We start from the raw sequence: 15,233 nt of genomic DNA, 5'->3' as shown, positions 1-15,233 counted from the left end.
TTGATGTTTTATCATGTTTTTAATATTCTGTTGGGGGCCACACAGAGTGACTGGGCAAACCCGGCCAGATGGGCGGGGTACAAATAATATTTATTTATTTATTCATACATACATACATACATACATACATACATACATATCCCGTCCATCTGCCTGGGTTTCCCCAGCCACTCTGGGCGGCTTCCAACATAATATTAAAATACAATAGTCTATTAAACATTAAACGTTAAACATTAAAAGCTTCCCTAAACAGGGCTGCTTTCAGATGTCTTCTAAAAGTCTGGTACAGTGGTGCCCCGCAAGATGAATGCCTTGCAAGACGGAAAACCCGCAAGACGAAAGGGTTTTCCGTTTTGGAGGTGCTTCGCAAAACAAATTTGCTATGGGCTTGCTTCGCAAGACGAAAATGTCTTGCGAGTTCCTGCGGGGTTTTTTCCTCCCCCCTCCTTTTTCCCAAGCCGCTAAGCCGCTTAACAGCTGATCCGCTAAGCCACTTATCAGCTGATCCGCTAAGCCGCTAATGGGCTTGCTTCGCAAGACGAAAAAAACCGCAAGACGAAGAGACTCGCGAGGCACCACTGTAGTTGTTTTTCTCTTTGACATCTGATGGGAGGGCGTTCCACAGGGTGGGTGCCACTACTGAGAAGGCCCTCTGCCTGGTTCCCTGTAACTTGGCTTCTCGCAGCGATTCACCTCCTCCAGAAGCCTGTTTGGCTGCTCCTGCAGGCCAATCAGGTTGCTGATTCACTTCTTCCAGGAGCCTGATTGGTTGCTCCTGCAGGCCAATCAGGTCGCTGATTCACTTCCAACTGGAGATGGATCGGGTGGCTCCTGCGGACCAATCAGACTGCTGCATTCTGGATCCTATTGATCTAGGATTCAGCTCAGTACATAACAATCTCCATCGATCTAAACCTTGCAGGATTCTTTTGAGAGCAGCGAGGCGCTGCTGTGACGTTTGCCCCGCTCACAAGGTGTGCCTGTTATCAGTGATGCTGCCTTTTACTGGCTGGTGACATAATGCCCTCTCTTTCCCTTCGCGGCCAAGGCGTTTGTTCCAGCTGAGCGGAGAGCCCTTAATGACCCACGGTCTGTGACCTCATCAGCAGAGTTAATGGGCCGTGTGGGCACTGGCGGAATTAGCATGTTTATATCTCCGAGGCTCCTCAAGTGTGACCAGAGGCCCATTGAACATTCCTCGCCCTCTTGGAGTGGCCGATGCTTGCAAGCAGGAGTGGCTGGCGGCTGGCATGCATGCCAAGCTGGTCTTCCCGGACCCCCTTCTGCGTTTTGGGGATTCTCGAGGGTCCCGCAGCAAAATGCAACGCCTGTTCTAGTTGTTTGGAAACCACATCCCGGGGAGTTATCGGCAGAGGTGCGCCAAGGCTCCCTTGGCAAGGAGCTGTATCTGCACACACACACACAGAAAATCACTTTACCCCACTAGCCAAATTAGAAATTACTGCATTTTACAAGACCCAAGTACTTGAAGCATCCTGAGTTAGGGTAAGAGGAGGAGGAAGGGAGGAAAAATTGCACACCTTTGTGATGTGGTGTGAAAAGGATGAGAAGCTTCTGCATTTGACCTTTCCACGATAGTGGGGTACACATATGCGTCATACAACCCAGAGTCTGATAGGTGATTTTAGTGCCCCTGACTGGGGCACTGGTTTTGCCAACCCCTAGCTTGCCGATCAGAAGGTCGGCGGTTTGAATCCCCGCGACAGGGTGAGCTCCCGTTGCTCAGTCCCTGCTCCTGCCAACCTAGCAGTTTGAAAGCACGTCCAAGTGCAAGTAGATAAATAGGTACCACTCCGGTGGGAAGGTAAACGGCGTTTCCGTGCACTGCTCTGGTTCGCCAGAAGCGGCTTTGTCATGCTGGCCACATGACCCGGAAGCTGTAGGCCGGCTCCCTCAGCCAATAAAGCGAGATGAGCGCCGCAACCCCAGAGTCGGCCACGACTGGACCTAACGGTCAGGGGTCCCTTTACCTTTACCTTAGAAGACCTTTGACTACTGGATTGCTTGGAAGCATCTCGTGACAGCGACAGATTTAGGGCAGGGCTCAGGGGGCGCAAAATATTAAAGAAATAAAAAACCCCTGAGTTATTGTGGGAATAAGCAATCATTCAAATCTTTTTCATGGTCATAGACCAACATAAGTAGGTTGGCGTACAATCATTTAATATCTGTAAACCGTTTTGGAAAGCTAAGATCATTAAAACAGAAGGTATATATAAAAGACTGTTAGAATAGAAAAGAAGGGTTGGGAGCATTAAACGGATGTGGAAGAGCACAAAAGGTTAGTATATAAAAGTCTATAGCTATCAATTTACAAAGCACTCCAATATGACTGTTCATTAAATCTAGTTTGTGGTGCAGGTCATCAGCCAACGAGTTTTGAACATTGCTGAGCAGAACCTGGCAACACTGTACATTGTAGCAGGGTTGGTACCTCAAAGCAGCAAGGAGGTATAGAATTGTCCTGGGCGCCCTGGGTACTGATGGAGTAGTGGGGAGATGAGGCGAATAAGGATGTCTCTATAATATAGGCACTGGAGAAGCACGTCCTCTATTGTTTCTCTTTGTCCGGAATCACAGGCGCCTTGTCTCTCCGAGTAAAGTGGGGAATAAGAAATATTTAGGGGGAGCAACCAATTTGGTCCTTGCTCGGGGTGCCATGTTACCAAAGTCTGCCCCTGCTCACGGGTTCCCTAAGAATGCAGGATCAGGGCCAAAGGGTGTTCCTAAATGATCCAACATCCCATTTCGCACCATGGCCAACCCCACGTCTCTGGGAAGGCCCCCACAAGTGGGGCAAAAGAAGCGAAGAAGAGCCCAGCTGCTGGATCAAACCAAAAGCCCATCTCAGCTGTCCCGTTTCAACTGGGACATCCCGGAGTTACAAAAGCTGTCCATTATAATAATATAATAATTTATTATTTCTATGCCGCCCATCTGGCTGGGTTGCAACTACGGCAAGCTTTTTTCTTCTCCACCTTTACATCAGGTGAGATTATTACTGCATTGGGACTATATCCTTCCTGGGTAGCTCCATTGGTTAGAGTGTGGTGCTGATAATGCCAAGGTTGCAGGTTCGATCCCCGTACTGGGCAGCTGCGTATTATCGCATTGGAGAGGGTTGGGCTAGATGATCCTCGAGGTCCCTTCCAGGTCTACCATTCTGTGATTCTATGGCTTGCATATAAGGCAGCTTCCTTTGTTTTTGTGATGCTTGACACACAAGCCAGCACAAAGAGTCCCTGAGTGACACCTGTCTGTGATGGAAAGCTCCAGAACCAACGAGGGATGTGTTTGCCACTTCTAGGTGCTTATGGACCATGAGCAGACTGACTTTTCTGGCACAACCCTGCAGGATCAGGCCCACCTAGTCCAGCATTCTGTTCTCACAGTGGCCAATCCAAGCACAAGAACTCTTTTCTTTCTGCTCGTCTGCAGCAACGGGCATTTCGAAGCATTGCTGCCTCTATGCATTCCTGAAAGGATTATATTTGCACCAACTTCATGATAGTTTTTTTCCTCCACGAGATTATGAGGCTTCCAAGTCCTTCTTGAGAGGCAAATTGATGTTATATCAGCAGGCATTAACCCACGCATGTTGAGACACTTAGAAATCCATGAGGAGAGAAGGAAATGTGCCAACTCCCAAGATGCCAGCTCTGCCACAGGCTCGTCAATAGACTCATGCTGTGCTCAGATGTGGCCCATTGCACTGGCTGAGAAACTGACCTGCCAGGTCAGGACGAGGCCTCGATCCTTCTACAACACCTGCCATCCACTCATCTCCTGTATGAGACACGACAATCAACGGAGGCAGACTCCCCAGAGCCACAGAAACTTCTGCAGAAACTTACACGATTAGAGTTTTTGATGTGGGTCTAACTTTAAGCTGATGTTATGCGTTTCCCCAAGAAACAGACTAGGTGTGCTACTGTTGTTGTTTATTGTAGTTTAAATCATGTTCATTACATGTGAGAAAGAGCTGGGCCATAAAGAAGGCTGATCGCCGAAGAATTGATGCTTTTGAATTATGGTGCTGGAGGAGATTCTTGAGAGTCCCATGGACTGCAAGAAGATCCAAGCAATCCATTCTGAAGGAAATCAGCCCTGAGTGCTCACTGGAAGGACAGATCCTGAAGCTGAGGCTCCAATACTATGGCCACCTCGTGAGAAGAGAAGACTCCCTGGAAAAGCCCCTGATGTTGGGAAAGATGGAGGGCACAAGGAGAAGGGGACGACAGAGGACGAGATGGTGGGACAGTGTTCTCGAAGCTACGAACATGAGTTTGACCAAACTGCGGGAGGCGGTGGAAGACAGGAGTGCCTGGCGTGCTCTGGTCCAGGGGGTCACGAAGAGTCGGACACGACTAAACGACTAAACAACATGTGAAAAAATAATAAAATAATGTTGTGTTTTTCTTAAAAAAACATGATGCTAGCTGAAGACATTATTTGGGCATTACTCAGACATCTCGCCAAATTAAAGAGGTGCTGCTGCTCCCCCATTTCCCAGGGGCTTGTTGCGAAGAGCAATTACGTTTCAGCCCTCTGATTTCATTTTACATATTCCGTCTCTTCAAAGCACCTTTAGCAAGGCACACCTGGTTTGTTCCAGCTCTTTGTTAGTGGCACAGTGTCATTTGGTTGATATGCATTGCATATGACTGGGAAGCGAAGGTCTTGCAGGTGGTGGTGGTGGGGGGGTTGAGGGGGAGGAGGTTGGCTTCAGCCCCTTCCAGCCTCCCTGCAAAAGGGGGGGGGGAGAATGGGAGTGGTCAAGGGCTTCCAGCCCCCGCACACATATCCTATAAATGACTGGAATCTCCTGAGAGGCAAGTCCACCCAAGTCCTGCCAAAGGACTGAGTCCCCCTTAACAAATTCGATTTGCTGGGCAAATGGGGAGACAGAGAGGGATGCTGTGGGCGCTGGCAGGTTTCTGGGCATGGCTTCTGTGCGGTAAGTTTATTCTTTTTTTGGCTGCTCTCTGTGAATCTGCTCCAATTAGGATCAAGAGGTGGAGGCAAGCTCAGCCAGCCTAAGATATTAAGCTGTGATGCAGAGTGAAACATTTTCCTCTGGGCAAAGAGAACTTTCTGCTTGTATCCACACACCAGCAATAACAGGCCACAGGTTCTGCTGTACTGGTGCTGCCGTTCTCCGCTTTCTCTCCCAAATTTCTTGGGGCTCCTGTTTAGTCGGCATCCACTGGATTCGCTTGCACAAAGCCTATGCAGGGGCTAGAGTCTAGACTACACTTTACTGCACATTCATTCTGGTTTGTTTATGGGGTGATTATACAGGAATGCAAGGGACACGGGTTGTGCTGTGGGTTAAACCACAGAGCCTAGGACTTGCAGATCAGAAGGTCGGTGGTTCGAATCCCTGTGACGGGGCCAGCTCCCGTTGCTCTGTCCCTGCTCCTGCCAACCTAGCAGTTCAAAAGCACGTCAAAGTGCAAGTAGATAAATAGGTACAGCTCTGGTGGGAAGGTAAACGGCGTTTCCATGCGCTGCTCTGGTTCGCCAGAAACGGCTTAGTCATGCTGGCCACATGACCCAGAAGCTGTACACCGGCTCCCTCGGTCAATAAAGCGAGATGAGCGCCACAACCCCAGAGTCGGCCATGACTCGACCTAATGGTCAGGGGTCGCTTTACCTTTTTATACAGGAATGCATTGAGCATTCATCCTGGTTTTATTGCGTTTCTCCATCCCACACTTTCCGATGCATTCACTGTCACTTTCCTACCAGCAAACAGTCTGGTTTTTTAAAAATAAAAAAAGTAATATTTGCTTTGCGCTTGAATCCCTGCTCCAAAGCAGTGGCAGTCTGGATCCACCTTTCATTAAAAACACGTAGCTGCGGTTTGGGGATGTACTACAACCTCAGAATTATTTTCATTAATTCCTGCTAAATTTGAATACTTTTGGCAATGTGTGTGCCAAGTCCAAGTTCCTCTTGACAGCTTCAGTGGAAAAGCACTGGTTTGGGTGGAGGTTGTTCAACCCAGTGGCTGTGTAGTAAACAGAAGATGCCTAAGAGAAACAGCACGGCACTCTATTCTCCTTCGCCTTCCCCCAAGTAACTCCTTATGAGTTATCGTATTTTTTGCTCTATAAGACTCATGTTTTCCCTCCTAAAAAGTAAGGGGAAATGTGTGTGTGTCTTATGGAGCGAATGCAGGCTGCACAGCTATCCCAGAAGCCAGAACAGGAAGAGGGATTGCTGCTTTCACTGCACAGCGATCCCTCTTGCTGTTCTGGCTTCTGAGATTCAGAATATTTTATTTCTTGTTTTCCTCCTCCAAAAACTAGGTGTGTCTTGTGGTCTGGTGCTTCTTATAGAGCAAAAAATATGGTACTTAGCGAACTTGATATAGAAATAGGTGGAGAAAATGGACATGGACTGGGGAGAAAGTCAGGCAAGGGTCTGCTGGAGGAAGAAACTTGATTCTGTTTGCATTTTAACAAGAAAGCACCTAAACTTCACTTCTCGAACCAAGACGTGAAGTGAAACACAATTATCTTGCAGAATGCACACTTCTCCAATATCCGCAATGCCGTCCTCCAACCACGTGATGTGCACAAAAGTACATATATCAGAGGAAAGCGTACATAGAAATGCATATTACATATATGTCAGGGCAAGCTGCACTGATGGGTTTTCATGAGGTTTAAATCACAAACTGCTGTGGAAATCTGGAGAACGGAATTCAAGATTGGAAAAATGAGAAGCTGAGATTGGCAGGTCTCATCCATCTGTATTCCAGGGTTCGGAAGAGTCTAATTGACGATTAATGTTGTAACTGAAAATGAATCGCCAACTTTGTTCAGGGAAGCAGCTCTTGCGATGATACGCTGTCAGGAGGGAAGCTAAGATTATGGCAAAGATAAAATGAAGTCAGGTTATACCACGTCCCACCATGTTGAGGTAATAAGAATAGGAGGCAATCTTCCTCTGTATCTGTGTTTTGCCGGCAATTGGAAACTTCCCTTTCTGAACAAGATTGTGAGTTTGGTGCTGGTGTTGCTTCAGGTACTCATTGTGGGTGTTTGTGTGTTTGTATGTTGTTGTTTTTTCTCCTGCTGTTTTAGTTTTCATAATTTGTGATTTCATAGAATTGCAGAGTTGGAAGGGACCCTGAGGGTCATCTAGTCCAACCCCCTGCAAAATACGGATCATACACTCGGTATACACTACTGAGCTGGTTGGTCCATAATAAATAATAATAATAATAATAATATATTTTTATTTATACCCCGCCCTTCCCAGTTCAGAAAACCGAGTTCAGGGCAACTAACAACAAATTTAAAACACTTAATTGATGCAACAAAAAACAGCATAAAATACAGTATAAAATGTGAATAACAATAAATTCAGAATTCAAAAATCAATTTAGGGGGAAAATCCATGCAATAAACATTAGATGATCACCAGGGCTAGCTGGCTAAATTAGTCCTATTTGGGCCAGCGAGGAGACCAGGGGTCTGATTCAGTATAAACCAGCAGTCCCCAAACATTTTCAAGCCACTGCCATAAACACATCCCTTGCGCCACCTAACCTATAGCAAAAATTATTCATAAAAGCACTTTGCACAACCCACTAAGGATCATGACCTTCTGTGCAGAAATAAATTCTCATAAGAAAAGAAAAGAGTTTTAAAGCTTTGCTTGCAGATACTTGGTTTAAGCGCTGCAAAAAAAATAAACAATATATTGTCTTGGTTGTTTATTTCCATTTCTACATAGATTGATCCCTCAATAACATATCTTTGCCCAAAACCAGTATTCCAGCTAAAAATCAAAAGAAATCTGACACCTCTTTTTATCCTGTATTTTTATCTTGTGAACCACCACCCTGAGATCTTCAGGGAAAGAGCAGTATAATAATAATTCACAGCTTGCTTGAATTTTGGCCAGTGCCCAGGGAGATCTGTGTCCTTGGAACAAAACAGTTTTGTGTCCTTGGGAATCCTATCCAAAAACCCATGACTGAGTCATAAAATCTAGCCTGTCCCACCGTTGCTATGGAAAAACACAAGCCTTCATCATATGATCATGTTTTTCACAGTAACTTAAATGCAATTACAATTATACACCATTTTATGTAACATTGAATGACTTTAACAACAAGTGGTTCCCAAAGGGGGACGGGGGATTACCTAGGGGTGTAAATGACTACCAGAATTTGAAAAGCTGGTGTCTCTGGATCAAGTTGAATTAATTGTTGAATTAATTGCACTCAGTGGTTTGGACTGTATTTTAAATAGCCATGCAATTAATTGTTTAATTTGATTGTGTTATTGTCTTCTTCAGTGGGACATGAAACTGCTGTTTGGAATAATGCTATTTTCATAGGGTAGGGGACATTGGGGGTGCGTATGGAACCCAGGGGGTGTTGACCTGACAAAAATCTGGGAACCCCCAGTGACACACCTACATTTGGGGGACCCTGAAGCTTGGACTGTCATGGGGGCCCCTTTGCAACCAGCAATGGGGTCTGGGTAACCGATGTTATCTTTCTCAATGGGGTCGTCCCACGACACATCGCCACACCTGTGCATCATCTGTGCTAATGACTCTCAAATTTGGGGATTGTTGAAATATATACAACCAAAAAATTAATCAATTTGATGCAAACAGTTGCAACTCAAATTGGCTGTGCTAGACCCAAAAATTCTAAGCGATGTGGACTATAGTTGCTTCTGTTTAGGGAAGCTTTTAATGTTTGATGGACTACTGTATTTTGATATTTTGTTGGAAGCCGCCCAGAGTGGCTGGGGAAACCCAGCCAGATGGGGAGGTATAAATAAATTATTATTATTATTATTATTATTATTATTATTATTATTATTATTATTATGTCTCTTTGGGATTAAGGGCCATGAAGCTTAAACTTCATTAGTTTCATAGTAGATACATCCTTGGAAACCTCTGAGCTAAATGGAAGCTGCATTTAAATTGAATCTGAAAATAAAAACCACATATCCTCCAACATTTCTCTGATGAAAATAGGGACATTCTATTCTATTATTGGGACGTGGGTGGCGCTGTGGGTTAAACCACAGAGCCTAGAACTTGCCGATCAGAAAGTTGGTGGTTCGAATCCCCGCAATGGGGTGAGCTCCCGTTGTTCAGTCCCAGCTCCTGCCAACCCAGCAGTTTGAAAGCACGTCAAAGTGCAAGTAGATAAATAGGTACCACTCTGGCGGGAAGGGAAACGGAGTTTCCGTGTGCTGCTCTGGTTCACCAGAAGCGGCTTAGTCATGCTGGCCACATGACCCGGAAGCTGTACGCCGGCGCCCTCAGCCAATAAAGCGAGATGAGCGCCGCAACCCCAGAGTCGGCCACAACTGGACCTAATGGTCAGGGGTCCCTTTACCTTTACCCTTCTATTATTATTATTATTATTATTATTATTATTATTATTATTATTATACCCCACCCATCTGAATTGGTTGCTCCAGCAACATTGCACAACTTCCAGCATAGATAAAAACATAATAAATGGATATCAGCCCCGCTCAAGGCATGACGGACAACAGCAACAACCGGGAAAAGTTAGACATAACATTTTACAAGGACAGGAAGAAACATCATGGACAGAATAAATGTCATACACAGGAAGAACAATGATACAGTGTGAGATCCTCACTTGTAGTCTTGCAAATCATTTAATGTGTCAACACGAATAAAAGTTATAAATATTGCAGCTGCTGTATAAGGGCTTATTATTATGACTGGAATGTCATCGAAATCAATAAGAGTTTGGAATGAAGAAATAACGAAAATAATCAAATCATCAATTCTAGGACATGGGGGAACCACCTGATCTAAACTATATAATTTGGTATTTGAATGATTGATATTAGTAATTGTATTGTAAATTGGCATTGTTATAATGAGGCTGTCATTGGATTATAATTGAAAAATCAATAAATATTATCAAACACACACATAATAAATCATTTTAAAAATTCCATAATTGTAATTGTAATTGTATTGTAAATTGGCATTGTTATAATGAGGCTATCATTGGATTATAATTGAAAAATCAATAAATATTATCAAACACACACATAATAAATCATTTTAAAAATTCCATAATTGTAATTGTAATTGTATTGTAAATTGGCATTGTTATAATGAGGCTATCATTGGATTATAATTGAAAAATCAATAAATATTATCAAAACACACACATAATAAATCATTTAAGAAAATTCCATATGCAGGGCTGCCTTCAGGTGTCTTCTGAAGGTTGTATAGTTCCTTATCTCCTTGGCTCAAGGGTCACATAACTCCATACCCCCTCCCATTTCTCCGATGAAAATAGGGACGTCCTAAGGAAAAGCCTCAGTGCCTAGGGCTTGCTGATCGAAAGGTCGGCGGTTCGAATCCCCGTGGCGGGGTGCGCTCCCGTTGTTCGGTCCCAGCGCCTGCCAACCTAGCAGTTCGAAAGCACTCCCGGGTGCAAGTAGATAAATAGGGACCGCTTACTAGCGGGAAGGTAAACGGCGTTTCCGTGTGCGGCTCTGGCTCGCCAGAGCAGCGATGTCACGCTGGCCACGTGACCCGGAAGTGTCTTCGGACAGCGCTGGCCCATGGCCTCTTTGAGTGAGATGGGCGCACAACCCTAGAGTCTGTCAAGACTGGCCCATACGGGCAGGGGTACCTTTACCTTTACCTTTAAGGAAAAGTGGGACATACCAGGATCAAATCAGAAACCAGAACGGCTTCTGTAAATCCAGGACTGTCCCTGGAAAATAGGGACGCGGGGAGGGTCTAGAACCTCTGACTGTTTTACAAAGCAATCTTGAATGACAGACAAGTCCTTTGTTGATGCAAATGTGTAACTTTCCATCTTACTTTTGTCAACTCCTTGCAGCGCCTGGGAAAACAGTTGCCGTCCCAGTTCCCACAGAATGGGAAGAAGGAGACCTGGGCGACTTCACCACCACCAGTGATGACCTTTCCTGGGGCACAGACAGTGACTATTTCGAGCCCACCATGCTTCCGTCCACAGAGGCGCCTGTCTTCACGGAGGAAATCCAAGCCACAGAATTCTATACTCCTAGCCCTCTCCTTGGGAACCCAGAAGGAAACCTGAGTTCTATTAGCTCAGCGAACTCTTCCAGTCCCGTGGAGGAAGAAAGGTCAGGTTCTCCGTCGGCCTCCACTCTTGCAGGAAACGTGGCTTCTTCCACCGATGGCCCCAAGAAACCAGGAATCACACCTGCAGGAGGGAACGCCAAGGAAACGACAGAAGCCCATGCTGAAGAAAAGGCCATCTTCCTGGCCAGGACGAACTCTTCTTTGGAAGAAGGGACAGATAAAACAGCTGCAGTGGTGTCTAAGGAAGCAGCCACACCAGTCACCTTGCTCTCTAAGGAAGAAGAGGAAGCTGAATCTCCTGCGGAGAGGACTGAAGAAACATCCACAGCACCCATCTTGCTTTCTGCTTCTCCCTCTGAGCAGCCTGGAGGAACAGAGCTTCTCATGGATTTGGAGCCCAGCACAATGAGCACATCTCTTCTCAGCGCAACCGGCGGTGAAGGGATACGGGCATCTGCCTCCGAGGAAGGGGCTAACAGCGTTGCTTCTGACGAAATGAGTTTTCCGCCACCAGCTGCTGGAGATGAGGAGGCAATGGATGTGAACACCAGGGGAAGCGACGTGGGTTTCCAGCTCAACCCCACCGTAGCTTCGTGGGAGGAAACACCAAATGTCATCCCAGAAGCAGATGAGGAGACTCCAGAGCTTTCTCCAGATGCTGGCAGTGAGGCTGCAGCCCCGTCCTTGAGCCCAGGAGCAGACCCTTCCAGCCACACAGAAGAGCTGCCTGTGGAAGAAGAAGAAGCTGCTCCTGCCGATGGAAGCTCTCCTCCACCACCTCCAGAGGGAGATGTTGTGACGCCACCGCCAGAATTGCCCCCATCTGGTTCGTTGCCGTCTGATGACACAACTGCAGAGTCATCAGAACCCGGTGAGCTTGTTGCAGTTTCCACTCAACTGCCTTCTGCTGATGAAGCTGCTCTGGATGTAGAATCTGCTCCTGGAGAAGGAAGGGGTGATGCAGATAGCTCTCTGTCTGCAGGAGAGCCTGAAAGCGATACAGAGTCAACTGCAGTTCCTTCCTCTGCAGGCCCAGAAGTTGGCCCTGAAAACACGGCCGATGTGCCCGCTGGAGAATCAGAAGACCTGCTGAGTGCAGAATCGTCCAGTTCCCTTCCAGTAGATGAGTCAACACTAGACAGTCCACCCGGCATTTTATCCCCCAGTGATGCTCCCTCTGAACCTTCACTGAGGATGGAAGTGTCTTCTCCTGCTGGACTCCCATTGGTGTCGGGTTCTGCTTCACCTGAGGATGGTGAGACCCAGGCATCTTCCACAACTAACGAAGAGGCAAAGGAAGGTTCTGGAAGCCCAGACAGCAACAAGGAAGCATCTTTTGCTTCAGTGTCTCCAGAGCAAGGACCAGCTTCTTCAGGAGCAGATGTCCCTGCTGGAGAAGAAGTTTCTGCAGACTTTGCCAGTGGGGCAGCCTCCCCCTTGAATCCCGGTGTGGAAACAGATAGTTCAGAGGTGGCAGAGAATGAGCAGCCCACAGTATCAACCCAGAGCGAGTCCTCTTCAGATATGACCACCATAAATTCAGCTGAGGTAGCAGAGAAGGTACCAGGGACTTTGCCCGACACCAAAACATCCCCTCCTTCTCTCCTGGAGGATGAAACAGCATCCGAAGCTCAGGGGTCATCTGAAGAAACACCCTCTCCTATGTCTCTCAGTGTTACACCTTCTCAGAAGGAGGAGGGAGAGATCTCCCCCAGCGAAACACCTGGAAAGGTTGGTTCTTCTCCTGAAGGCAGTGAGGCAGCTACAGGGCCAGATGTTGCATCAGGATCAGCCACAATTGATGCAGTCGCACAAACGAGCAGCGAAGGCCAGAGCGAGACAGACTCCCTACTCTCCAGCATGGAGCTTATCCCACCTGTGGGAAGATCAGATACTGAAGAATCCAAGTCACCTGCAGAGGACATGGTGGTAACAGATCCATTGGGAGGACAAGCCACCTTCCCCTCCACATCTCCTGATGAGTCACCTTCTGGTCCCTCTGCTACAGATGCAATGGAAGCTCCATCAAAAGGGCCACCTGGCTCTCCACCTTTCTCCCACCTACCCCCAGACAATGACATGGGGGCAGGCTCAGAGGTCACCACGGGGCCAGAGGAACTGGGATATTCTGCTGCTGTGAACAGGGAGGAAGCATCTCTTTCCCCAGTGTCCATCACAGAGCCTGAACTGGCTCCTGCAGAAACAGAGGCCGCTGAGGATGGAACTGTTTCTGAAGACCTAGGCAAGGTACCAGCCTTACCCTCCAGAGAAGAGACAGTAGGAGCCACCTCAGAGGCAGCAGTTGATGAGGAATCCCCTTCAGAGAGCGGCAGCTTTCTGGATGAAGTCAACACTCTGCCCCCAGAGCCACCGCTAGGTCCAGGAAGTGCGGCAGAGAACAGTCCACCAAGCTCTGCAGAGTTGACAGACGCAGAATCTGGAGATCTTACACCCCTTCCTGAGAGTGGAGGAGAATCAAAGAAAACTCAAGAGTCATCAGAAAATACCCCCTCTTCTGCATCTTCTTCTGGGTCCTTCAGTGTGGAAGATGAAGAAGGTGAAGCCTCCCCAAGCCCAGCTTCTGACAACCTTGGTCCTTCCCCCCAAGGCACTGATGTTTTAGAAGGTAGCAGGGATGGTGAGGGCAGCCCTGGATTGGTTGAAAATGAAGGAGCTGGGACAACCAACAGCGGGGGCCAAGCTGGAACAGATCTCCCACTTTCAGATGCAGAAATTGGCCCTACTGAAAGATCAGAGCTGCCTGAAGGACCACCAGGAGCTGTGGCTGATGGAGAAACCTCAAGTCAACCACCTGTAGAGGATGGCGAGACATTAGTAGGAAACACAGCCTCAGGAGAAGAATCTCCCTTAGTCACCCCAAGTGAAAAAAAAAACCCTTCTGTTGTTTTTGAGCCATCAGGAGCTGATCCTAGTGGGTCCACTAGCTCTCCAGTCTCCTATCAGCTGTCTCCAGATGTTGCATTAAATCCAGGCTCTGCAACTTCTGAGGAGGCCCAGGGATTGGAAGATACTTTTAGTAAGGAAGGATTGGATTTGGTTCCAATAGATATGGGGTCACCATCGGCCTCCCCCTCCAATGATGGGATAGGGGGTACTGGCTCAGACTTGGCAGGTAGTGAGGAGTCTCAACTCTCTCCAGAAGATGCTGCAACAGCAACAGATGAGGGAGCAGAACCATCTGAAGGCTCTTCCAGTGTCGGCGGCAAGGCAACATACTTGGCTCCGTCAGCCTCAAAGCCACCAGTTTCCTCTTCTTCCGCTGAAGAGGTGCAGATGGATGGATCACCACCAGTCGATAGCGAGGAGCCTACTCTGTCTCCAGATGATGCAGTGAGAGCAGGACCTGTCACTTATGAGGAGGGAGAAGAATCAGAAGACATCTCCGCTGAAAGCGGAAAGGAACCATCGTTGTCTCCATTGGCCACCGAGTTACAATCAGCAACTGCCTCCACCGAAGGCGTGGAAACTGCCATCTCTGAATCAGAACCCAGTGCAGGATCTCAACCATCTCAAGATGCCGCAGGACCTGGAGCTTCTGAAGGCATCGAACAGTGGGAAAACTCTTCTGCTGCAAGTGAGCAGGAAACGCCTTTGGGTTCATTGGTTGGAGAACCACCAAAAACATCTGCAGGTGAAGAGGTTTCTGAAGGACTTGTTGAAGGAAGACCTTCCCTCTCCACTGAGTGGGTGGATCCTGCCAGCTTTGAGAAGGCAGCAGGGGAAGGATCTCAACCACAACTAGTTAATGCAGGAGTGTCCAATGGGGAGGAACCATCATCGGCTCCATTGGCTGCAGAGCCACAGTCAGACTCTCTGTCGACTGAAGGGGTGGAAATGCCCAGCTTGGGGCCAGCAACTGACACAGGATCTCAACCATCTGTAGATAGTGGAGCAACAGGGACTGTAGCTTCTGAGGAGGGAGAAGAATCCTCTTTGGTCCCAACATCAACAGAAATACAACCCCCTGGAACAAGTGAAGAAGTTTCTGGAGGGCTTAGCAGTGGAGAATCTTCCATCCTTCCTGAAGGTCTGGAAACAGGGGCTGTGACTTCCGAGGAGGGAGGAGAATCCGTAAT

The 15,233-nt window shown here is 47.4% G+C and overlaps 1 protein-coding gene across 1 annotated transcript in view; it reads left to right on the top strand.

Moving 5' to 3' along the window:
• Positions 1 to 4,888: 4,888 nt before the first annotated feature.
• LOC310677828 (uncharacterized protein) overlaps positions 4,889 to 15,233 on the top strand; it is a gene marked incomplete at its 3' end in the record, with an annotated part of 10,641 nt that continues 296 nt past the window's right edge. Inside the window, exons 1-2 of the mRNA XM_083441020.1 lie at positions 4,889 to 4,978; positions 10,910 to 15,228. Of these exons, the coding sequence (XP_083297146.1) occupies positions 4,918 to 4,978; positions 10,910 to 15,228 (4,380 nt within the window). The 5' untranslated portion in view covers positions 4,889 to 4,917. The remainder of the gene's footprint in view (positions 4,979 to 10,909; positions 15,229 to 15,233) is intronic.

This window comes from Podarcis tiliguerta (assembly GCF_965153285.1).
Source record: "Podarcis tiliguerta genome assembly, chromosome: 5".
Taxonomy (NCBI): Eukaryota; Metazoa; Chordata; class Lepidosauria; order Squamata; family Lacertidae; genus Podarcis; species Podarcis tiliguerta.
Note: the sequence above shows the minus strand (reverse complement) of the source record. Positions and strands in the feature narration are given on the sequence as shown.